The sequence below is a fragment of the Moschus berezovskii genome, chromosome 26 (genome assembly GCF_049115385.1).
Source record: "Moschus berezovskii isolate FMDL1 chromosome 26, NW_MosBer_1.0, whole genome shotgun sequence".
NCBI classification, from domain to species: domain Eukaryota; kingdom Metazoa; phylum Chordata; class Mammalia; order Artiodactyla; family Moschidae; genus Moschus; species Moschus berezovskii.
In genome coordinates, this window is record NC_142485.1 from 31,836,006 (window position 1) to 31,862,330 (window position 26,325).

At 38.4% G+C, this 26,325-nt stretch overlaps 1 protein-coding gene across 8 annotated transcripts in view; it reads right to left on the minus strand.

Moving 5' to 3' along the window:
• TENM3 (teneurin transmembrane protein 3) overlaps window positions 1–26,325 on the minus strand; it is a 654,366-nt gene that overhangs the window by 110,777 nt on the left and 517,264 nt on the right. For all 8 annotated transcript variants that reach the window (XM_088832605.1, XM_055416368.2, XM_055416366.2 and 5 more), the window contains 6 exons: window positions 25,835–26,049; window positions 20,727–20,937; window positions 19,580–19,681; window positions 19,176–19,370; window positions 17,918–18,118; window positions 12,340–12,525 (listed from right to left, as the gene is read on the minus strand). In XM_088832605.1, coding sequence (XP_088688731.1) covers window positions 12,340–12,525; window positions 17,918–18,118; window positions 19,176–19,370; window positions 19,580–19,681; window positions 20,727–20,937; window positions 25,835–26,049 — 1,110 coding nt within the window. The remainder of the gene's footprint in view (window positions 1–12,339; window positions 12,526–17,917; window positions 18,119–19,175; window positions 19,371–19,579; window positions 19,682–20,726; window positions 20,938–25,834; window positions 26,050–26,325) is intronic.

Genomic DNA, 26,325 nt, shown 5'->3' on the forward strand with positions numbered 1-26,325 from the left:
CACCACTAAAGAGTACTCAAAGAAGAGAGGGTCAATGAACCCATCATGAAGAAGAGCAATAGAAAAAAATTGGCTCGAGTCACACAGTAATCTGTGAAAATAATATGTTAAATATGAAAAGGGAGAAAGGCCATGGCTTTTGCACCGACTAACACTGAAATTGAACTTGTATTTGAAAACCAGGTAGGTGGAAAAGGAATGGTTTCAAGACGAAAAGAGGCTATTTTCAATTTGTCACATTCAAGAAAAGACAGAAATTCCACCATTCAAAGGACACTGAGGTTTCACTGCAGGAAGAAATAATCATGGCCCTTAAAATTGTGGGCTTAATGTTTCCACCCTTACATGACACTAAATGCAAAGTTCTGATTTTTTGTTTACTCCATTAAGGCAATATGATCTTTGTAGATAACGAGAATTACTTAAAATCTACACGAACACTTCATTAGGTGACTGGTAGTCTATGGTTATCTGTCTTCAGTTTACCAAAGACGGTGACATATTCATAATCTGGCTCTATAGTAATCTTTATATTCCTCACTAATACTATGAAAATATCAACTGATAACATATTATTTTGCACTTGGTTTCACTCCCAAATGCCTTGGAACTAAACTTCTCAATAAAAGCTTCTGATGAACCTGCCAAGAACTTAAAGGAGCATCTTTCATCTTTATTTCTGGTTAAAGGGTATATCCAGTCAATGGTGCTTTCAAACTTCCTCTACACTAGATGTGGTGGAAATTAAGGTATTAGATGATTTTTAAAAGATGCAAATTGACGTAGTGTTCCAAACTAAAAAAGATGCTTTAGTATATTAGTGAAGGAACACAATGGCATAATAGAACATCATGATATACACTTGATGTGCTACTTAAGTGGTTTTTATCCTGATATCCTATCTCTTCATAAACTTTTAAAACTATGGCATACAACATTTTAATTCAAATGAACAAATTAAACATTTTCTTTGTGGTAAAAAGTATAACTTATAAATTGTTTCCCTAAGACACAGAGCACTCACACAATAACTTATTTTGAGAGACTTAAAAAAACTAGCTAGAAAACCTCTACGTTCATAGCAGGAATAAATATAAAACAGTAAGAAAGGAGGGAATTGGTTTGTCAAGGTATATTTCAAGGTCTGTCAGGTATATTTCAATGACACCTAAATGATCATAATACAGTACATAATACACTATTTTATTCTACTGCTCTTATTAGAGAAAAAGAACAATGAATTTAACCCTCCATTTTTTTTTTTCCCCCCGAACACACACTACCTCTAAAGCCAGAGGGCCTCACAGTAAGCTGAGTAGGAGTAAGGTTAATTTATAGCAGCTCTTGGGACTCAAGCTACACCACAGGAAACAGACTGGAGGAAAATTTGTGTACAAATAACCACCACAGGACAGAATTCTTTACAGTCAACTCTAAAGAATGTCAAGCATATTTCTTCTAAAGAACTCAAATCTCTCATCCTTATAGGCTACGTGTAAATCATCTAAATGGAAAGATCTATGTTAAATCCAGATACACTTAACCACAATTAACTACCTTTAGAGCTGACTTTTAGAAGTCCTAAAAACGCCCCTTTTCTAAAGTATGGAAACACGCGATATTTCCCCAAACGATGCTACTGTCACTGGGATTTACATCCGAGCAGCAGTGATGCCATGTGAGTACAGTCTCAGCTTCAGGCCGCTGCCTCTGAGGGAAAATACAGCAAGAAGGACCCGACAGAGGAGTGTGTGGTCAGTTGCTCAGTCGAGTCCGACGCTTTGTGACCTCATGGACTGTAGCCCGCCAGGCTCCTCTGTCCGTGGGATTCTCCAGGCAAGAACACTGCGGTGGGTTGCCATTTCCTCCTCCAGGGGATCTTCTCGAACCAGGGATCGAACCCGCATCTCCTACATGTCCTGCATTGGCAGGCGGGCCATTTACAGCTGAGTCACCTGGGAAGCCCCAGACAGAGAACAGTGGAACTCAGATATCTGAGGTTCATAGCAAAGGGCGTGAAGGGTATGAAGTGGGCCTCAGAAAGCATCACTAGGAAGAAAGCTAATGGAGGTGATGGAATTCCAGATGCACTATTTCAAATCCTAAAAGATGATTCTGTTAAAGTGCTACACTCAATATGCCAGCAAATTTGGAAAACTCAGCAGTGGCCACAGGACTGGAAAAGGTCTGCTTTTATTCCAATCCCAAAGAAGGGCAATGCCAAAGAATGTTCAAACTCCTGGACAACGGTACTCATTTCACATGCGAGCAAGACAATGCTCAAAATCCTTCAGTCTAGGCTTCAACAGTACATAAACTGAGAACTTCCAGATGTACAAGTTGGATTTAGGAAAGGCAGAGGAACCAGAGATCAAATTGCCAACATCTGTTGGGTCACAGAAACAGCAAAGAATTCCAGAAAAACACCTACTTCTGTTTCATTGACTATGTTAAACCTTTGAGTGTGTTACCATAACAAACTGGAAAATTCTGAAAGAGATGGGAATACCAGACCACCTTATCCACCTCCTAAGAAGCTAGTATGCAGGCCAAGAAGTAACAGTTAGAAACAAACATGGAACAATGGACTGGTTCCAAATTGAAAAAGGAGCACAACAAAGCTATATATTGTCACCCTGCTTATTTAACTTATATGCAGAGTACATCATAAGAAATGCAGGGCTGGATGAAGCTCAAACTGGAATGAAAATTGCCGGGAGAAATATCAATAACCTCAGATATGCAGATGACACCACCATAATGGCAGAAAGTGATGGGGGACTGAAGAGCTTCTTGATGAAAGTGAAAGAGGAGAGTGAAAAAACTGCTTAAAGCTCAACATTCAAAAAACTCAGATCATGGCATCGGTCCCATCATTTCATGGCAAATAGATGAGGAAAAAATGGAAACAGTGACAGACTTTATTTTCTTGGGTTCTAAAATCACTGCGGATGGTGGCTGCAGCCATGAAGTTCAAAGACACCTGCTCTTTGGAAGAAAAGTTTTGATGAGTTTAGACAGTGTATTAAAAAGCAAAGACACTACTTCACTGACAAAGGTTCGTCTAGTCAAAGCTGTGGTTTTTCCAGTAGTCATGCACAGATGTGAGAGTTGGACCATAAAGAAAGCTGACTGCTGAAGAATTGATGCTTTCAAACTGTGGTTTTGGAGAAGACTCTTCAGAGTCCCTTGGACTGCAAGGAGATCAACCCAGTCAATCCTAAAGGAAATCAGTCCTGAATATTCATTGGACGGACTGATGTGAAGCTGAAGGTGTACTACTTTAGCCACTGACGTGAAGAGCTAACTCATTGGAAAAGATCCTGATGCTGGGAAAGATTGAGGGCAGGAGAAGAAGGGGATGACAGAGGCTGAGATGGTTGGATAGCATCACCGACTCAATGGACATGAGTTTGAGCAAGCTCTGGGAGAAAGTGAAGGACAGGGAAGCCTGGCATGCTGCAGTCCATGGGCTCACAAAGACTCCAACATGACTGAGTGACTGAACAATATAGCAAAGGGTGGTTACGTACACTTACTCCTATTCTTAGGGGTAAATAAATTGATGCTGGAGGAAATAAATCATCACAACATTGAATGAACATTTATCATGATGGTTCTGGGGACTGTGGATTTTACTGATGGTCACCCAGCAAATCAGGAGCAAAGTTATATGAAGATTCTAATCCAGACTTTCCCCCAGCATTTGTCTGATTTGAGGGTGTAATTCTCTTGATGGTCTTAAGATCTGATATTACTTGTGCAGGCAGGTTGACAAGTTAAGGGAGCTAACAAATTAAGGAGTTGAGGTTAACATGTTAAGGATGCTCAAAGTTAAGGTTGCAAGGCAGTTCCTGGAAAGAAGAGTCAACACTAAAAACCACTCTGAAGCTTTAGAAGATACAGATTGTCAAAGTTATTAGAGATTCAGAGTGATTAAAAAATCTAGACATATCACCTTAAGCCTAGTATATGATGGAAGCACAGGGCTTCCCAAGTGGTTCAGTGGGTAAAGAATCTGCTTGCAGCGCAGGAGATGTGGGTTCAATCCATGGGTCGGGAAGATCCCTGGAGGAGGGCCTGGCAATCCTCTCCAGTATTCCCGCCTGGAGAATACCATGAACAGAGGAGCCTGGTGGGCTAAAGTCCATTGGCTGCAAAGAGTTGGACATGACTGAAGTGACTGAGCATGCATGCATACACACATGATAGAAGCACAGACTTAACTAAAGTTTCAAATTTAAGACAGTGAGCTTTTTTTGGTTGGTTAATTCCTCTCTTCCTCAAAGGTTACTGAACAGTGAGTGAGATGACTAATTTAGCTTTAAGTGCAGATCTGCCATTGCTGGCAATGCTGGCTTCAGTTACATGGAACCCTGGCTTCATTCATGTCCTTTGAGGCTGAAATTGGTACAAATAAAGAAAAACAGACTGATAGAAAAGAACAACTTACACAGTAAAGAGAAAAAGCACTTAAAGGAGAGTTGAATTAAAACTTCAAAATGGATAGCGAGTGACCATTATCTTCAACAACCTGATTATCCAAGCACTTCTTCATAAAAAATGAAAATAAATGGAATGCGGTGACACTGACTAGTGAAACAAACACGATCTCTGTGATGGTTTAAAAATACTGAAACCATGTAGAGAGAAGGCTGACAACCTAGCAAAATGGGGCCTCCATTATTCAGAAAGGTCAGAGAAACTAGTTTTGCATTTTTCAGAAGAGAGGAGATTAAGCGACCTCATTAAAAAAAAATACCAATTCTGAGGGGATTACAGAGGATCAAGCACTGTATATAAAACTGTTAACTGAATAAATCAGACTCAGAGAAAGAAAATAATATCGAGAGGCCCCCAGTGGATGCAACTGTTATCTCAAAGGAAGAAACAGACATCTCAAAAAGCAGCCTGGTTTTCAGGACATGGGCGAGTCTCAATGAGTTGTGGAGGCGGCTTTCCAGGGTTCTCTCAGGAATTGCCAGGCTCTCGGTCACATGAAATTACTTAAGAGTCACTGAGACTGCAGGGCAGGAAGAAACTTAAGGTCTCCTTTTCTGCACATTCCATGGGACACTCTCTAGCCTGTCTGGATTTTTACTGCCAACCAAGGGGAATCTCCTCCCCTCAACTCCACACCTGGTGCATCCTGATGGTCCACCTCTACCCTACACAACAGACCACCAAGCATCTCTGCCTACACCGCCAGTGTGCTGCAGACTGCAGGGAGAGGTTGTCCTTGGAACCAGCATGCTATAGTTCAGGCTTTAAAAATACAAGCATCCTGATCAATTCCTCAAAACAGAAACAATCATCAGGGACTCTCTCAGCAGTCCAGTGGTTAAAATACCATGCTTCCACTGCAGGAGGCACAGGTTGGGACCTAAGACCAGGAATGCTGCACAGCCAAAATGAAACAAAACAAAAAAACCAAAAACCAATCATTGAAAGTGAAAATTAGGGCAAGTTTATAATTGTGTAAGCTCCACCATCAAACATGCTGCTGAAAAGAGAAAACTTCTGTTTCGATCGGGCGTTTTGTAACGTGTCTGATGACAGGAAGGATTTTTCATAGATGACCTTTGGTTTCCATACATTTCAAACCTATTTCTGCTCCACTACTTATTTTCCTGGGCTTCCCAGATGCCTCAGTGGTAAAGAATCCTCCTTCCAATGCAGGAGACTAGGCCTCAGTCTTTGGGACAGGAAGATCCCCTGCAGAAGGAAATGGCTACCCACTCCAGTATTCTTGTCTGGGAAATCCCAAGGACAGAGGAGCCTGGTGGGCTACATCCCATGGGGTCACAAAGAGTCAGACACGACTGAGCGAACAACAACAACTTATTTTCAGGGCGCCACAGGACAAATTTGTTTCTTCCTTTAACCTTCAACTCTGTTACTCTGATATCCCCTGGCAAGTCAGTGCATGGGAGGAATATTTCCAATGGCTAGCACTAAGAATCACAGATGGCGATGACTTCATGTCTCAGAAGAATATCCAATTAAATGGAAACTAGGCTCAAATTCTCCTTAGCTGAATCCTCAAAGTGCCCACAGCCACTCCAATGCAATGGAAAAGTGTGATGGAGAAGTTGGGAGTGGAAAGAGACCAAGGTCCTAACTGATCTGCAACATGTGACCGTATAAATCCACGGTCCCCTTGTAAGATCCTAGAAGGGGCCCATGCAAGTGAGGGGCCCTGGTGCTTGAGCTTCACCAGCTTCACAGCAAGTATGTCAATGGCCCCATCAGAGACCGCTTTCTTAACATGATGCTGAAGCCTGGCCTCAGAGCAATCATTTGCTGGTGTAATGTGGTCCTTACAACCACTTGATAAGGGAGAAATCATAGAGTGTAAATATAAAAAGATAGTTTTAGAATTTCCATATTTCATGCCATTATGAATGTGATTCTCAATTTGGGAGAGTTCACAAAAGCCACAGAGAATATTGATCTTGTCATCTCAGTGAAGTATATATCAGCAAGGTCATTTTGTTTTCAAATTTGTCACCTAAATGTTTTAATTTAACAACTAAAACACTATTCTTTCACCGTTATCCTGAGATGAGAATTAGAATACCAAGCCTAAGCCATGTCCATACATGGTACAGTTCCGCTCTTTCTCTTACCCCCATACTGTTTAATAGATAACTCCCCAGCTGTGTATATTTCATTTTCAATTTCTAATCTCCAGCACCCCTAAGCCCAGAGCACTGTGGTATTTATTAGAGGTGTGCTGAGTACTCTACGACTAAGTTTTGTCTGAATAAACAAAGCATGGCTTTGTGATCATTAACGATCTTATTTCCCAATGTGCTAAAGAATTAGAATAAAAACAAATAGCCAGTCTTTTGTAGCTTAAAGGAATTAGGATTTCCCCTAGGCCAAATTTCCATTTGAATTGCCTGAAAGTACATGAAAATCAATGTAGCTCAATAAACAGCTCTGTGTTTGAGACATAACTGGAAGAAAAATATCACATTAGACTCTGTCTTTCATCACCATGATTTTAAAAAGCAACACCTCCCTAACTCCCATCCCAAACATATTAACTTCTTCTTAAGCCATATCCAGTTTGAGACTAGGTCACACTTTATAACAATGAAATGGAAATTATATTAACTCATTAGAGCAAATTTGCTGGATAGCCATTTATCTTTTAAAAACAATTTCAGCACTCAAAATGTTGTCTGCATTATACTTTGACTCATTTATACTTAATGAAATAAAAAACTCTAATTTGGTAAACATTGCTAGGCACTTTAATAAGTGATTTACATTCTGGTATTTCATATGATCTAATGACCCTATGAGATAAATAAAATTTATGGTGAAAACATACTCAGAGAAGTTAAATGATTTGCCCAAAGTCACAGAGCAAGCAAACGATGTAGCAAAGATTCAAATTCCAAAAGCTCTTAAACATCACACACTCTGCTTCAAAATCTCATAAATTAGGACCATTATAGCCACTTCACATTTGCCAAAAAAAAAAAAAAAAAAAACACAAAGAACCAATGGAGGCTAAGAACAGTTAAGTCAGTGAATAAATCACAGGATTGGTTGGGAAACATCTTTTTTAAAATTTCAAAGCTCATGCCTTTTCTTATTATATTACACTGACTTTCATTAAGAAATAGTATTCAATTATCACAGATGAGCTGATCAATAATTGCTTAACGGATAAAAGTGCATAAATTAACAAATGAAATGTAACTGAGGCACACAAATGCCACAAGAAAAATGAAAATGGAAGTTAAATGAAATTGAGAATAAAAAGGGAACCCCATGCTTAAAACTAGCAATTTTTCAAATTAAGCAGAAATTATCAATACATTCTCAAATATCAAGAGCCCCCAAGGGGTCCATCAGAATGGGATACTGTTCAACAGACTACAAAGAAATTAAAAAACACTTCTCTCCTAAAAATACTCCTCTGATAAACAGATGAAAACCAAAATGTCCAAAGTTTCACACCTAAATAATTATGATATTGTTAATACTTACTGGAATGGAGATTCAGAAATTTGCTTGGCCTCTTGTTCCAGGATTTAAATAAGTTTCCAACCTCCATTAAGTCTAATCACTTTTTTAGTAATTTAAGCCCATTTTCTCCATTTGTGTCTGTGGGGAAATCAGCATCCAGTAGGGGATTTGCCATGGACAGACAGAGATCTGAGCCTTCCTCACCTTCGTAAAAACCCTCCACTGGGTAACTATCAGTTGCATCATTCAATCTCCCTCCTCCCCACCCTTCAGGTCACAGCCTCATCTACAGCCTCCAATGCTCTCAGATATAAATGGATGGCTCTAGGGGCAAATTTCCTCCAGGAATTGCTGAAAAGAATATTTCTTGGGGGAAAGTACAGGTTAATAATACTTAAAATTCGGTACTTAGGATTTATCACTGACCAAGAGAGTTAGCTAGTGTGACACTTTTATGGATTCTGCCTCCAAACATCTGTTCAGTGGGGGCTGTTGGGGTATTTGTGCTGCTTCTCCGTCCCAGTTACTCCAACCATAGGCCAATCGGGTAACTAACCTCTCTTTCCTAAGCAAGAAGAAAAGAGAGAGCCAACCGAGTTGCCTCTGCATTGTTACAGATTCTGCTTCCAATTAAATACATTACAAATAGTGAGCCTACTGAGATAGGCCAAGTAACTTCCAGTTCACAGATCTGATGTTGATCCATCTCAATTCTCACATTACAGAACTGTTTAAGTTTTGTCATATAGAAATAGTCATAATAATATTCTAATTCTGTCAACTATTACTTACAGACCACGTAGTTATGTTTAATACTTTTAAATTAATTTCTGTATCCTCTAAATAGTTATCTTTCCAATCCTATGGAAAACAAAGATAGAAACATGAGTATGATAATCTTTCGACCAGTTATGGAATGTTTGCTTACAAAGGAAGACATTATGGTAGTTGAGCATCTCCACCAGGGCCATTAGTAGTAAACTATGCCAGGGATCATTGCTGGTGCTTCTTTGATGTGATTCAGTCCTATAACTCTTAGTTTATGAAAGGGTCCAACAATCTTAAATGGTTTTGAGAGGAGGAAGGGAGATATATTCATTTTAATCATAGTATTTCTAAAAGTAGATTTCTCTTTTGTTTCATTTTTTAAAATCTGGATACATCACTAATCAAAGTCTAACCCAAGAAAGGAGAAGGACTTGGGACAACAAACCTGAGGATGAATTTGCTGAATACATGATTCATAATGAGAGCAAAGTGTGAACATAATGAAAATATCAGAATGCAATCAATCCCTTCAGGTAGTTGGGTGTTCCGTGAATACTCTACGTTCATAACCTATTTTACTCTCAAAATGCCTATGGTTTTATGGAAGCATGAAGAGTTTATGAAGACAGTAAGATGACTAATGAAGAATATTCTTTGCTTTCTATTGGGAACTTTTGTTTGCTTCTAACTGTTTAATTTCTCCTCCATCTCTCTTTCAATTAACCTCCCTGTTTGTATTCAATGAGATGGCACATAATATGGAGAAAGGAAAAAAAAATCTCACTGATTTATGAGTCTTCTTTCATAAAGTGAAAGCTCCTTTCAGCCAGACACCTAAGTGTTGAAATTGAGAGGAAATGAACAGAACAGTAATTCTTCTGAATGAGAAAACATACTGTAGTTTCCTGGTCTGTTTAATCAGTGGCTCACAAAGGCCTCCTTTTAAAGGACCCCGGAGACTTCACTTTGGACATATACACAAGGTAGGAAGTAGACAGGGAAAAGCACTTGGATCTTTGTATGCAAAAATTTGGAATAACTACTTCTGAGAGTAAAAAAATGATTTAAAGGTTCTCTACATCTTTTAAAAGGTTCATTTCGAAGATTTATTTTTAAATGAAGCAGGTCCTTTCCTTCTACACTGTCACTCATACCGAGTATAAAAGCAACAAAATAAAATGAAACAATAGAAAGTGGAATTGTTAACCACTGCAAGACACGTTAAATTGTAATAAAAAGACCTACTACTAACAAAAGTCCCCTTTCTTCCCAGACAGTGGGAAAGTTGTTCAAGAACAGGTCCTCTGTGGGAAATTAACCATGTAATATTACCAAGGTCAGTAAGGATACCCAGAGAATGATTTGTTTGGTGGCTGTTGGTTGACAAGTTAAAACTGTCCATGGATAACTTTACAGTACACTTCTTCATGGTCCAAGCTGTATACACATGTGTAGGTTGTACTTCGCAGGATACAAATAGTCCAGTATAGTAGAATCTAGTCCTTCACTTCATGGGAAACAGATGGAAAAACAGTGGAAACAGTGTCAGACTTTATTTTTTGGGCTCCAAAATCACTGCGGATGCTGATTGCAGCCATGAAATTAAAAGACGCTTGCTCCTTGGAAGGAAAGTTATGACCAACCTTGATAGTATATTAAAAAGCAGAGACATTACTTTGCCAACCAAGGTCCGTCTAGTCAAGGCAATGGTTTTTCCCGTGGTCATGTATGGATGTGAGAGTTGGACTGTGAAGAAAGCTGATCGCCGAAGAATCGATGCTTTTGAACTGTGGTGTTGGAGAAGACTCTTGAGAGTCCCTTATACTGCAAGGAGATCCAACCAGTCCATTCTAAAGGAGATCAATCCTGGGTGTTCATTGGAGGGACTGATGCTAAAGCTGAAACTGCAATACTTTGGCCACCTCATGCGACGAGTTGACTCACTGGAAAAGACTCTGATGCTGGGAAAGGTTGGGGGCGGGAGGAGAAGGGGACGACGGAGAATGAGATGGCTGGATGGCATCACCGACTCTGTGGACATGAGTTTGAGTGTGCTCCGGGAGTTGGTGATGGACAGGGGGGCCTGGCGTGCTGTGATTCATGGGGTCGCGGAGAGTCGGACACGACTGAGCGACTGAACTGAACTGAACTGAACTGAGTCCTTCTAGCTAGATTCAACTCACTTATGTATGATGCGGGTGGTGGGGTTGAGAAAGACAATGGAGTAGGATTAGAAGCACACTCTTCCTGCCCTGCTTCTAGCGACCCATTCTGGGACTGGGGCATGGAGCTGCCTGACCACAGGGATACTACTCTGTCTCTTGTACATCCTCAGAAAAGACGCAAATTGTGGTTGTCAACTATTTTCTGCCTTACTGCAGCTCACAAGTGGGGCTCGCGTGAGCAACAGGCGGCGCCTTCCCTGTGGAGCCTCCCTTGAAGAGCAGAGGGCAGAGCTTCGTGAGGAAGGGTGTCAGGGGTGAGCTCTCTGCAAGTGTGCTGCACGTGCACGTTGGCAGTTTACCCCAGGAAGACTACAAGCTCCCCAGCTGTTGGCAGCGACTCACCTTTAACAGGTGACCCAGTAAGGCTGTTCATCGATAACAGTTACCACAAAGGCCTGATCTTCAGAGAAATACCATTTCTCAAATTACAAAATTTTTTGTAGGATCATGCCATTTACAATTAATATTGTACACTTTCACTGAAGTGAGGTAGAAATGTATTACTTAACTTCTGCTGCATTTTCTCTAAATAAATGTTTTACTTTCAGTGACTAAAACAGTAAAGGCAAAGGCACTGAACACCCTGAAAATATAGAACCAGTATATGTATTCTGGATACTTTTGTATCCAGGCTAAAGAGCACTTACATACTAACATTTTGATCTTAAACAGCTATTTGATTGTCTTATTTAACCAACACATGTGCCAGAATTTCATCATATTTTAAGAAGTGTGAAGCACATAAATCTCAGAAAAACTAGAATTGTGCATTTTACTCTGCTTTCCCACAGTACTACAAAATAAAGTCATAAGAACTCAAACTTCTTTATAGAGACTCAAATAGACGGACAAGTGCTAAGATGTGTGATTCTGGAATCTATAGGAGTCCAAAAGGCTATATACTGGGAATCTTTCAAGTAAAAAATACTGCTGTTCCACGGTGGCAATATGTTAACACACAAAAGGAATGTTCAATGAGAGTTGGTTTATAAGAAATGAAGTCCTCCTCACAGGAGTCAATTTTGGTGGCCATCCCACAAAACAATGAATAAAATATCCTTATACCTCATACTTGATACAGCGGTTTTAAAAAGAACTGGATTATAACAAATTCACTTCTCTGTACAGCAGAAACTAACACAACATTGTAAAGCAATTATATTCCAATAAGAATTTTAAAAGATTAGAAAAATATAAAGGACTGGATTGCAGTTGGAAAATGAGGACCTTATTTTAAAATGAAGTTATTCCTTTGGAAGAAACAGGAGGGCAAATTATCAATAATTAGAAGAGTTTTTCCAAGGTGAAACTCAGCACCTCGCGAGCTCTGTTAGGTACTCGGGGCAGGGGGCGGGCCTACCGATGGTGCAGTGCTCTCCGTTCCAGCCCTGGCTGCATTCACACTTGCCATCCTTGCAGGTCCCGTGCTCAGCACAGCGTGGGTGGCAGGCTCTCTGATTGCACGCTGGGCCCGTCCAGCCTTCTTCACAGCGACAGGACCCCCCCATGCAAACACCGTGTGAGCCACAGTCCACGGAACAGATTTCTAGATGTAAAACAGAGGAAGCAGGTCAAGAGAGAAGAGGGGAGGGGAGTGAGAAAGAGAGTCAATAAGCAGTGCTTCGTCTTCACCTCTAACCGGTGACAGTGAAAAGCAGAATCCTTGAACATAAGCACCAAAGTATTTACCTACTAAGTCAACTTACCTACTAAGTAAATTTCAGTATCAGCGGCTAAGAATGATAAACGTAGTTCTACTTTTTTTAATTTTACATTCTGCCTTATTGGGCATAAAATGCATGTGATAATTATGCTATAAACAATTTCCTATATTTATATATGTGTGTATATACACACACTACTAACAAAACAGAACATATGATTCATAATGAGAAGAAAATAAGTGCACACACACACTTACATGCTTCTCAGAGGCTGCTTTTGGCAGCCAGGAACACATGCACACATCCATCAAATTGATATAAAATTTATGAAATAATCTGTGTCTATGTATATCAGGTATTTAACAGGAGTTGGGTTTCACCCGGGTAGCAAAAATTGAAAAGGAGTTATTTTGAATCTTAGAGCTTACATTTTAAAAATATTTAGAAACTTTCATTAGAAAGAATCTGTTATTTAAAAAAGTAAACTAACGCATATATATGGAATTTAGAAAGATGCAAATGATAATCCTGTATACGAGACAGCAAAAGAGACACAGATGTATAGATCAGTCTTTGGGACTCTGTGGGAGAGGGTGAGGGTGGGATGATTTGGGAGAATGTCATTGAAACACGTATGTTGTCATATGTGAAATGAATCACTAGTTCAGGGTCAATGCATGTTATAGGATGCTCGGGGCTGGCATGCGGGGATGACCCAGAGGGAGGATAAAGGGAGGAGGGAGGTGGGAGGGGGGTTCAGGAGGGGGAACTTATGTAAACCCGGGGCAAATTCATGTCAATGTATGGAAAACCAACCAATATAATATTGTAAAATAATTTGCCTCCAATAAAAAATAAATTAATTACAAAAAATAAATAAATAAATAAAATTCACATTATTAGGGCTCCAGGAGGAAAAAAGAGAGAAAGGGGCAAACAATATATGTGAAGAAATAATAGCTAAAAAAAAAAAAAAGAATCTATTATAGTATGCATATTAGCTAGGGTCTGACACACAAACAAACTGGTTAAATAAAATAAATTGTTGGTTTTTTCCTAGACAGTATATTTGTACTGCTGACAGAAGTTGCTGAGCAAAACAATAATAGAAAACCAGTTTAATACTATATATAACTATGAACTCTAACATTTGAAAGGCAAGGTTTTCCAATTACTAGAATTACTGAAAAGAGCACGAGTCACCAAAGGACTTTAAAAATGGTAACAAGAAGTTAAGTCATTAAAACAGAATTCAGGCATCAAATTCAGGCATCAAAGTTTTTTCTTAAAAAAGTTTTCTTAAAAGTTTTTTTTTTGACGAGATCCAGTTAAGAGAGAGACAGACAGAACTCTGAGGGTATTTTTTTTACTTTTTATATATAAAATTAAATAAAATGAACTATTTTTTTTTTCTTAAGATTGGAAGACTATAGTTAAGTTTTGGTTTTCTTTCAACAATAAACATAATGAACAAATAAAAACCTTAGATCATTTCTAACAAACAGGAAATGGACTAGCTGAATTTTAAAATAAAAAACAGCCAGTCCCTATTTAGGTCGTCACATGCATGATCCCACAGTTATAATATTTCTCAGACAGTGGACTTCACAGGGCTGCAGAATTTTTAAAAACTTGGTCCAGGCTCTGTGACGGTCGTGAACATTTCTTATAAACCACAGTCAGGGCTATGAGCTAGGAGAGTGGCACGTGGTTTTTCACGCCACATTTTCTAACTCCTTTGAATTAAATTTTTGATTAAAGGATCCAAGATGTTTTGATTAACTTCAGAGGAACAGAACGTCACCCGAGCTTCAGAAGAGCGAGGTTTCTTTCTGAGGTTCCCTTTTTTATTCAATCTAATCAATTTTTCATTAGGGTGAAGGTGTTTATCAGCGTTTAGCACACTTGCTTTGAGCAAGGTGCGTCAATCTTTGTAATGAACTTATTAATTAGAGTTAATTTAATTGAAGTGGAATTGAAGGGCTAATTAATGGACAAACTGCTGCTGAAGAGAGAGGAGAGCTCTGTTGCTTTCAAACCTGTAAACTTTCTGATGGAAAGAATTCATTTCTTCTCTTTTAGCAGCTTACCCAAATGTTTCTTCAGGTGTAAAACCTACTCTCTTATTGAATTTAGATCTCTGAAGGTCATTTCCACAACAACGATAGAGGCAGCTGGTAGTGCTCTGCTTTAGAATTCAATAGGTTCAGTTCAGTTCAGTTGAAATTCTAAATCTACTGCTTTTAAGTCATGAATGTAGATTAACAAAGGTGTTTTCCTAAACTTTCAATGAGAACTGTGCAATATGCAGACTAATTGGAGCATATGAATCCAGATGTTTTCACAGGATAGCCCTCTCTGTATTTGAGATCTTTACTAACAATTCTAAGTAAGTTTTCTGTCTCTTGGCAGCTAATAGTAAAGTTTAATTAAGTTTTGTTCTGTGCTTAACTACTTTCTCCCAAAGAAGTATATTGTGTTTATTAGTCAACTCTTGATACTGAGAATTTAATAAGTGTGCATTTTGCATTAAGGATTTAAAGATGAATAGGATGAAGACCTTCACTCATTATGTCTAAACAGTCAGATATACAAGTAAAATTAGATTTTCAGCTAGCAAAATAGTAACAGCAGTATGGAAAAAAATCAGTCTAAATATGTAAAATAATGATATGTAATTTTGGTGGCCAGTTTAATTTTTTAACTAACATTGATATCCTTTTTTTGGCTATTCATAACAATACCATTTTTACCATTTTATGAAGAAGATCAAATTAATTTTTGAGCTATTTAATATCAATTACAAACCATCCTTTATAAAATAATCCTGGTAATGTATTAAATAACTTTTACATGAAACAAAAAAGGTGCCATTGTTTTGTTCCTTTCTGACTTGGAAAACAAATTAGAATGACAATATTTCAAACAAGTATTATTTTATAACTAGTATTATTATGCCTATTTCACTAATGCAGGCAGAGAGGCCTGAATCAAGTAGCTTTATACAAGTAACTGTATCTATAAACTTTAATTGGATTTTTACACTTTTAATATAGAAGCTGAAAATGTAAATAAAAACCCCAAAGAAAGAGCTAAATGCCTATATTGCTCTTGTAATTATTTTTTTTTAAAGTGGAGGACAAAATGAGCTAACGTATTATTGAAAATAATGCCATGCATCCATGCTTGATAAACCTTGGTTGGTGATGATTTTTTAAAACTCATTACTGAAACATTCAAGGTCCTCTGCAATTCAGCCCCCAATTTAGGTTTTTCACTCTTATTTATCCTATACACCTTGCCTGCTCTGACAGTCATGAATCTTCTAACCAAAGTCTCTGGTTCACCAAGCTCTCTGAATCAACTCGCGTGTCTATGAAGCAGTGATAGGCGTATTATAGACACTGTCTACCTTCACAATGTATGGCCCACAAGATGAGGGAAGCAGAGGACAAGTAAGGAAGGAAGGAAAGGAGAGGGGAAGGGAAAGGGGAAGAAAAAGAAGGAAAAAGAAAGAGAGAGAGAGCAAGAAAGAAAACCCCTAAGTTGCTTCTTTAACTAGGTTATCTACTCATGGGTTCAACAGAAGTTTTCCATCAATACCACAAATTAACCTATTTAAGACTTTCTCTAGTTTGGGCTTCTGAGATTCAAGTTGTAACAGGTGAAGAGTGGTCGGTGAATCCTTCATGCCAATGTTGACTCCTAGGGCAGCAGACACGTTACCCAAGTTCCTAAAAATTGCCAGGAAAGAGTGAGTTCAGAGCTCATGCTCTTAAGTACTTTCTAATATTGTTCCCCTAGTCAAAAAGTACTCCCTCAACCTCCACACTAACTGCAAGCTAGAAAAGAAGGAAAGAAATTTAAAAAATCTTGTAAACTTTCAATATGCATCAAGGCAGGATCTAAATATTGACTGAATTTAGTGCATTAGTCCATGTAACACTCAATAGAATATTAAACTGGAGCATATTGGCGTCTAAGTATTTCATTTGTGTTTTTGTCATCTCCCCAATGAAACTATAATCTCCACTCCAGTATTCCTGCCTGGAAAATACCCTGGATGGAGAAGCTTGGTGGGCTAAGGTACACGGGACTGCAGAGAGTCAGACACGACTGAGGGACTGAGCACACAGATTAGAACAGCTTCTTTCCATACTGTGTGACTAGCGAATGGTCACAGAATCAATTCATGGGCTGCAAACGGCAATAAAAAAGTAGAACAGACTTGGGAGAAAGTATCACTATACATCACTTTGTAAAGCTCTCATTTCAGTGATGTGAGTAAATGCACACAAAGGTATATGAGCTCACAATGTAAAAATATATTTAAGACCACAGGTCATTCAGGTCATGGTCAAAACCTTGAAAGTCACTATTTGAGAGGGCAGGAATGATTGATTATTCTTTTATCCCTTTGGGGCCTGTCACAAAGCCATGCACAGAGTTGTTGCGTAAAAATATAACTGACTGAATAAAATTACTACTTGCCATTTCTATTATAATCATACAATGGCAATTAAAAACTCAGTGTTGAACTATTATGGACACCATAATATCTATATGTGTATACTGTTTATTGTGATCATATTAAAAGTCTTCTGTTTTCACATAATATTTTAATTGAGGTTTTCCCTGTTTATGAGATAATGCGCGTTAATCTCCAAGTTGTACATAGGCCTTCAGAGTTAAGAAGAAAGAGAGCTTTATTGAACTGAAATATTTTTTCCTTACAATAATACTAAAGGAGAATTTTTTTTAATACTAAAGGAGAAATTTTAATGACAAATGATGAAGCCTGTTTCTTTCCATATTAAAAGAGAACAAATCTCATTACTTTTAACATTTCTTTCTATAAATAGTCACTTTAATAAAATCTATATGAAGTGTAATAATAGTGTTTTAAAAATTACTGGGCTGGTCAAAAAGTTCCTTCGGGTTTTTCTGTAAGACTCTGTGGAAAAATCTGAATGACCTTTTCGGTCAATCTAATAAAATATGGTAACCTTTGTGTGTATGTGCAGTCATGTCTGACTCTTTGCAATTCCATGAACTGTAGCCCACCAGGCTCCTCTGTTCCTGGGATTTTTCAGGCAAGCATACAGGAGTGGGTTGCCATTTCCTCCTCCAGGGGATCTTCCCAACTAAGGGATAGAACTTTTGTCTCTTGGGTCCCCTGCATCGGCAGGCGGATTCTCTAACACTGCGTCACCTGAGAAGCCCGTGGTAAACTTTAGCTAAACAATACTAAGCACTCAAATGTATGAACCTCACCGTTGGAGCAGTCTGGGCCAGTCCAATTAGGGTCACAAGTACAGGAGCCACTTTCTTGAAGATACGTTCCATGGCCAGAACACTGGTCTGGACACATGGTCTTGAGTATTTCACAGTTGTTACCACCCCATCCAGGATTGCAGTGACATTCCCCATGGATACACACACCGTGATTAGAACATCCAGGGTCTAGACAGTCAGCTAATGGAAAGAAAAGAGAACCAATTTACCATTAAATCTAGAAGATATACACAGTACATACAGAACAAAGAATTAAATCCCAATTTACCTGAACATTTTGGCTACTCAGTTATTTACCTACCATTTGCAAGAACTTGTTTCTGAAAATGCAGAGAGTTTATGCAATAAAGCATTAAGAGACATGCCATTTAGATAATGGAGACTCTTACAAGGGTTCGTAATTCTCACTTCTGCTCTTGAGATGACCGCTTTCCATTCTGCCCAATCAGAGAGTAATAAGTATTGATTTCACTATAACAAAATCTGAATCAGCTGGCCTAATCCATAACCACTGAATACTGACAGCTGTGTGGGACCCTCACATGTTTGAGAAATAAATGAGTTGCATACCCTCTATCCTTCTTAATTCACTTTAATGTGCTTTAGATGACGAGATTTAATTTAGCAATTTGACTCAATAAAACTTTACACTTGTAGGGTCAATGGCCTGAAAATTTAATTCCAGAGACTTAATTGCATTACTTTGTGTGTGCAGATCAATAAAATCAATTTGATTGAAGAACGGAAATGGTGCGTTTCTGCTTTTTGAAAAAACTAGCTCAAATGCACTTTACAGTATAGTATCTTAACTATCATCATTATATATAGTTATGGAGCAAAGCCATGATGTATCTTTTTCCATCAGTCTATTATATTCAATATTCATCTTTCTAGAGATACCAAATGCAAACAGATTTAGAGGCTGGCATCAAGGTGAAGAATGGCAAAAAATAAATAGTCCACTGTTGGTTCCAAGACACAAGTTTTTGCTTATTTTCTCAGAGAGAAAAAAAAATTATTCACACAATTGAGAAACAGCAAAGGGACTCCTTGGTATTTTTTCTTTTTATTAGGTAAAATGTTCATGAAGCAATGCCTCCATGAATATGGAAATCAAAATTACCTTCAGAAGGAGGCATATAAAACGATTCATTGCCAAACTAAAGGTTACACATATCACCTGTTTTTTCTTTATGAATATCTAAGAATAGACTTCGGCAAATATTGACATGTTTACCTTCTTCGCAATTTTCTCCTTTGTATCCGGAGTTGCAAGCACAAGAGCCCATGATACAAATCCCACGACCCCCGCACTGCGGGTCGATACACTGCGTTGTGGGCACATCACACTCGGTGCCCTTCCAGCCGCTGAAACAGAGGCAGCGGCCCTTGGAGTACTGGCCGTTGCCACTACACAGCACCGGACAGGCTGCTGTGAAATAAAACAGGACAGGGGAATCATCAGCCACGTTTCCCATCGAGATTCGCTCAAAGCAGCAGCAGCATGTCGTTAGAACAAGCAGTATGCCATTTCTCCACCCTCACCCCCCCAGCTTCTTTCCTGTCTTGGGAGTTTCCTGAATGACTCGTGTTTCTACAGCTTATTTACCTTGGCTTAACAAAAGAATCTAAGTCGCATACCTCTTGAACAATCCGGACCCAGAAATCCTGGAAAACAATGGCAGGTTCCAGAAACGCACTCTCCATTTCCATGGCAATTTCTGGGGCATTCCACCACAGACTCTGAAGAAAAGAAAAAGAAGTGATCCTTGCTGTGCACCCTGCCTCCAGTGCGAGGTAAACTGTGTCACTTTGATCATTTTAGCTACATCTTGAAGGAAGTATGGCTGGCTGCCTCCATAACACCAGAAAGGATTCATTTATACCAGATTGTGTGTGTGCTAAGTCGCTTCAGTCATGTCCGACTCTTTGTGACCCCATGGACTGTAGCCTGCCAGGCTCCTCTGTCCATGGGATTCTCCAGGCAAGAGTACTGGAGTAGGGTTGCTGTGGGGAAACAGCACGTAGCCAAGATGGCGAAAGTCAAGCTTTCACGCCCTCTCGCCCCACATCCTGTAAAGAATGACTTTGTATGGTTATGTGATAGCTGAGATCACTTATAGCACTGAGCATGGGTATCACGTTGCACCTGCTTGGCCATGGGCTACTTTGGTTCTGTAAACGTATACAAGCCCCACTGAGAAACCCCTTTTGCTGCTGCGCCAGTCTGGAGGGAATAAACACGTCTGCAGTTCCTACGGCTCCTTGAGTTTTCTTCCAGCTTCCCCGCTCGTGCCTTACCTACCCTGGGTTCAGCGAACAGTGTGGGAAGTGAGACAGTTGCCATTTCCTACTCCAGGGGATCTTCCTGACCCAGGGATCGAACCTGAGTCTCCTCCACTGGTAGGCACATTCTTGACAACTAAGCCACCTGTGTCTCTGATGTCTCCTTCAGTGGCAGGCAAGTTATCCCCAGAGCCACCTGGGAAGCCCCTAATACCAGATTATTCGAATAGTAAAGCAAAACACCGCTAATTTCAAACACAGGTGTTTGTAACTGTTTTTGTGATACACGCTCCTCCTCCAAGATACTTTCGAATAACACTCTTTCAGTGCTCCATGGTTTGTCATATATTCATAAACAAACAATTTAAAAAATATTTCTCATAATTACTTCAGGCTTTAACATCCTAGGACTCACTCAGAACTGGTGAAGGTAACTTAGTTTCTATTTAACACTGTGTTGAGGCTGGACGCCTGGAAGTGATACTTGGAAGATGGTCCTTACCTATCACAATGGTGTTGAAGGACACCTGCTCTGCATTTTTCCCATCATTATAAAAAGCCAGATGCCAGATTCCGGAATCCAAGTACTGGATAAAGCCGGCCTCATGGAGACTGACAGACCTCGCCTGCCGCCCAGCTCTTTCGGACTCCAGCAGGTTCCGCTGCTCTCTTGCGATCAACCTGCTGCCATCTAGGAGCTCCACAAAGTCATACTGAGGACGAGGACAAGGAAACCATTTAGCAGTCAGAAATACTACAATGGCAGGAAAAAGTTCCTGATGGACAGGTCTTCTAGGTGTTGTATTTACAGGGGTGATGGAGATTACTGCCTGCATACCATTGTTGTAGTTAACATCATGGACCATTTCTTCCCTTAATTTTATTTAATTCTTCCGGCTGATGAAAAGTTTGTGAGTTTAAGCTATAGAGAACAGACCTGGGGTTTGCCAAGGGGCAGGGTCGGGGAGGGATGGAGTGGGCGTTTGGGATTGCCAGGTGCAAACTATTGTATGTAGGGTGGATAAATAAGGTTTTACTGAATAGCACAGGGAAGTATACTCAGCATCCCATGATAACATGGAAAAAAATGTATGTATAACTGAATCCTTTTGCTGTACAGCAGAAATTAATACAACATTGTTTAAGCAACTATACTTCAACAAACTATAAAATTTCTTTTTTTTTTTTTTTACAAAATTTGTGAGTCTACGCAATTTGGGGCTACGACCATAAACCTCCATCATTTTTACTCAGACATTAGATGATCTCTTAAGGTTTTGTCCTAATTAATACTTAAGTAGTAACCACTGCTGCTGAATACTTATTCTGTGCCAGGATTATTTTTGATCATCATTATCAACATTTCTAGGAAGACGTTATTGTTTACACTTTAAAGATGAAGGAAACGGAAACCCGAGAAGCCTGAGCAGGGTCGTCAGGTAGCTGGTTGGTGGAGCAGGTGGATTGTGAACTGCAGTGAGCTTTGCTCCAAAGCTTGGGCCGTTTTTACTATCTGACTCCACACCTCTCTGTGACCCTGATAGAACCACCGCAAGCACCATGGAGAAAGCCAGTCATGGAGTTTTACTTAGTTGCAGTTAGATTAAAAACATATACTAAGGTGCCTTTACATCTCTGATCGGCTCTTCTGTCCATGGAATTTTCCTGGCAAGAATACTGGAGTGGGTTGCCATTTCCTTTTCCAGAGGGCTTCTGAAAGGATGAGCCAATTATTATCATGAAGTCAATCATCATTAAACAATATTTATTTTAGTAAGATTAATCATGAATACTGGGCAGCTGGAAGAATTTAACCAGAGATTTCAAAGGTAATTTTTAAAAAATGTGATGTGGCTGGTAATAGTGGGATAATATTTTGTAGTTGGAGATAATTCAGTGAATGTGGAAGACACTGCAAAGACTTTTCCAACACAGTTTTGATAAACCTGTTTGACAAGAGTTTCTTAAAAGTAATTATTCAGTGTCTATAGACTCTTACCCAGTTTCACTTTATTCCTGAGCTATGCACTGATGGGGAAACGCACACTACAGCACTATCTACATGAATTATTAATGTTAGAGCACTGCACGTGTGAGTCATTAATACTCTACTTTCCGACAGATTCCTTAAATGGAATTTCATCAGAGGTCTATTTAAGGAAAACTTATTTATAATGAATCCCTTAATACAATCACATTGGAAAAAAAATCAGTTGTTGGGATTCAGAGAATCATAGTTTAATTCGCTGCCCCTGTACATAGACCTTTTCCTGTTACTACTGGACAGAATTTAGATATCTAATTCAGCTTCCAACATACTAAATTTTAAATTTATAAAAGCATTTTTTTGTTTTTTATTGTGCAGTTGAACTACACTATAACATCATTCAGCTGTGAGGAATGTAGAAAAAGCCATAATGCGATTAGCATTCAAACATTTGTTTTAAATTTATATCTTACAAGGATAAAGATAATGACTGGTGTGGACACTTGAACTACAAAAATTTCACTGGAATTATATTCCAAAACTATCAGAGGAAATTAACTTAGCACTTGTGAATGGTGACTGTGTCTCAAATAAACCATTCATTTTCTTATCAGTTTTAAATAGTTGTATGAGCATGGCAAAAAGACCAGAAAAAGTTTCTTTTCATGGGCCCCCTGCATATAAACATTTTTCTCCGCTAACATAAACACAGTAACGGAAAAAGTGAAAGGGAGGAAAATTTGAATTTTAGTAGGCCTTTCAAGCCCTGTGAAGTGTCACCTTTTATCACAGAAATCACCACTTTGCATTACACATTGAACAGTAAACTAAGGCTGGAGTGGTAAACATGATGCTTGTGGTGAGGAGTAGCTGATGATTGTGGAATAAGTATCTACCCAGCTCTAGGCTCTTCCCTGGGGACGTTTCACACACAGCTTCAGGAGGATATTCAGATACCTAAATATAAGTTCCCTATTTAACACTACAGCCACTGCTACAAAGAAGAAGCAAGTTCTATGGAACAGAAATTTAGTAATCGTTGTTCTTTGGGTGTACCATAATCACTTGAGGGCAAACCTGAGTTTTGTTCCGTAACACCTATTCATAAGATTCTTATTATGGATTTTTTTGTGCAGCAAGTCTTAGAATCTTGTTATGTTTAGGTCAAAGTTCAGTCTCACCACCTTGGGGGAGCGATCATGAGACAAAGCTTATACTGAAGGTACCTTGATGGTTCGTTTCTGAACAGATTATCCCTATTCTTAATGCAGTTCAGCCGCTAAAATCATGAGAACTCAGAATCTATGAATACCTAACTGTGCTCTCAACTTTTCAGTGTAGTTTAGTCTCACTGTAAACCATTGACACAGAGGAGGAAGCGATCTGAGAGATCACCTGATTCAACTCTTTCATTTTACAGACAGACACCGAGTCACCAGGAAGTTAGACTTGTTCAAGGTCACAAGGTCAAAAAGTGGTGACCCGGGTTTCTGACTCCCATTCTAAAACAGCTTCATGCAAATGCACTCAAAGGATACAGTATGCTATTAACTGTATAAAGCGTTAAATTGCTTTCTTAGGCTTCTAACTGTCCAGGAGAATGCATTGGGCATCAGGGGGAAGAAAGTCAATTGATTCCTTGGCAACAGTCACACGGACAGTTTTATAAAGGGTCACAAAGACTTTCAAAACTCAAGTGATTATTCTGAATGGTTGGCCAATTTTAATTATTTCGGGCTGATTTATTTAACATTCCCCAGAAACAGAGAAATGTTCAATTTGGGCTGCTTTATAGCGTATTTCATGTTTAAACACTGAACTCGGAAACAGCTGTTTGCTCTGCTGATCCTGAATAAACCAGAGGAAGGAACTCTAATAACTATGGAGCTTAAGAAAATGCATAACCTACTTAAACACATACATTGTGGGAGAAAAGAAAAGTGAATATCACGTATATTGCGTTTAAATACCAGAAGAATTATGAGAAAACCTGAACTACACCTTTTATTCCCTAGTCTTTTATGGTATATATAACTTGCAAAAAATCAATTCTAAATCTTTAAATAAACCTTTAAAGTGCTCAATGCATTAATTTTTTCCTTGAAATTAATTTTTGGAATTTACAGGTTACAAGCTTGCTGTTGTACTTAGAGGTACGTTTCTTGAATTATAAAAATAATTTAATCATACGTGATTCTGATGGAAAAAAAGTTTTATTTTCCTATTTCACTGGGATATTGTTCTACTAAATGCAATTTATCTGCTATAACTGAAGTCACGAAGAGCCACTTCTACTTAAGAAAAGCTTGTCATTACATCTTAGTCAGTATCACCTGTAACATGAACTAGAGTCAGATGTAACTATAATCTAAAATTTACAATTGGACCCTACCTAGTACATAATAAGAGGTATTTCAATATGTGAGCATTAAAGGCATTATAGTTTAACAGTGTAGATATGAAAAACGTTAACTCAGAAAAACGAATACACCAAAGCATGGCATTCAAAAATTTCAGTTGTATGAATTATATATGTATATGAAACTTTCTTTAATCCATGACATTAGAGAAAGCATGTTCAAATTTTTCTTACTCATCTTTTTTTAAAAACTATTTTTATTAGTATATGGATCAATTTTTCTTATATATTCTGAGGTTATAGAAAAAACATTTCTCACAAATTTACATAATACAAAGCATCTGGTCTTCATTTCATACATCAAATTAGTCAGCATGAAATTCCATGGGTGAATAACTGATTTTCAGGCATAACTTTAAGCTCATCTAATTGTCCATTTTAATTAACCATCTATCACGTTTTTGGAAAAAGTCTAGGCTCCAGTTTTGTGGTAGGCAATTTACATAATTTCTCTGAGACGTAATGGAATATCTTTAAACCACAATTTCCAATTTACATTCCATGAGTCAGTAATGGATCATGAAGAAGTCTACAGGATTATTAATCTGCAACAGTTGTGAAATGATTTTCATGAAAGCAAACTGACTTTAAAGTTCTTTGAAACTATAATATAGGAGTATTTGAATTGTTTTAAATAATGTGATCATCCTTGATGATCTATGAAAGCTCTTTTGCCTCTGTATTTTAGTGTTTATCATATGTAGATGAGGAATTGTGGCTTGAGTTGATAAAAGTTCATATTATATATCTGTTTATGGTCCCATAATTTCTTTACAAAGAGTAAATCTGACATAAAGTAAAAACTGTGTATTTTCAACAGAATGAACACATGTTGGGGATGAAAATGTCATGCATTTATTACATGAAAGTTGTGTGATCTTTGGAAATGAACATAGAACTGTTCTAAAACACTAGGAAAATCCATGATGTTTTACTACCTAGATGATGTTCAATATTCATCAGGTTACTCACAAATTCTGTACATTTTAATCAATCAGTGCCGATTAAAGTGAATCAGAAAGAAAAAGCTGTTCTTCCTACTAATTCAAAAGTCTCAAGATAAGTGTCACCTACATTCAAAACTCTCTTCACTGTAACACATCAATACAAAAGTGGTCAAAGAGTTAACCAGGTGCACTTAAGAAATGGAATGACTTTAAAAATGCAAACTAGCGGTTTTCAGTTTATCCGTAATCGAGCCTACCTGAGTGTGGGAGGGTGGTAAGCCTTTTCGGCCATATACTCCAATCAAGGCATCTTTCTGAAGAGAGATGTTGAATTTAAGAAACTGTGGCTGATCTATGAAGAGTTGTGATCTCCAGAAGATGCCGGGAGGAACCTCTTGAATCGCTCGTCGGCCAATATCAAGTTCTCCAGAATCTATGGTATTATTTTCCTGTGTAAATCCACCTAATTTTCCTGAATGTAAGAGATTCATTGAAAAAGAAGGGAAAGTTAAAAAGAAACAGAACCAAAACCAAAACAGCCTTCTGACTTTCCAGAAATTTTTTTCACTGAAATGCTTAGAAATTTCATTTCCTTCTGATAAATGAAATGCTCTTTTTTATCTCTAATTTTCCCTTTAAAAGGTTTTTCTCTGTTAAGATACTGTTCATGTAATCCTGATTTAGCACGTTCTTTAAGACATTTAAGTCAAAATCCTTTTACTTTCCCCCAAGGGACACCTATTACTGC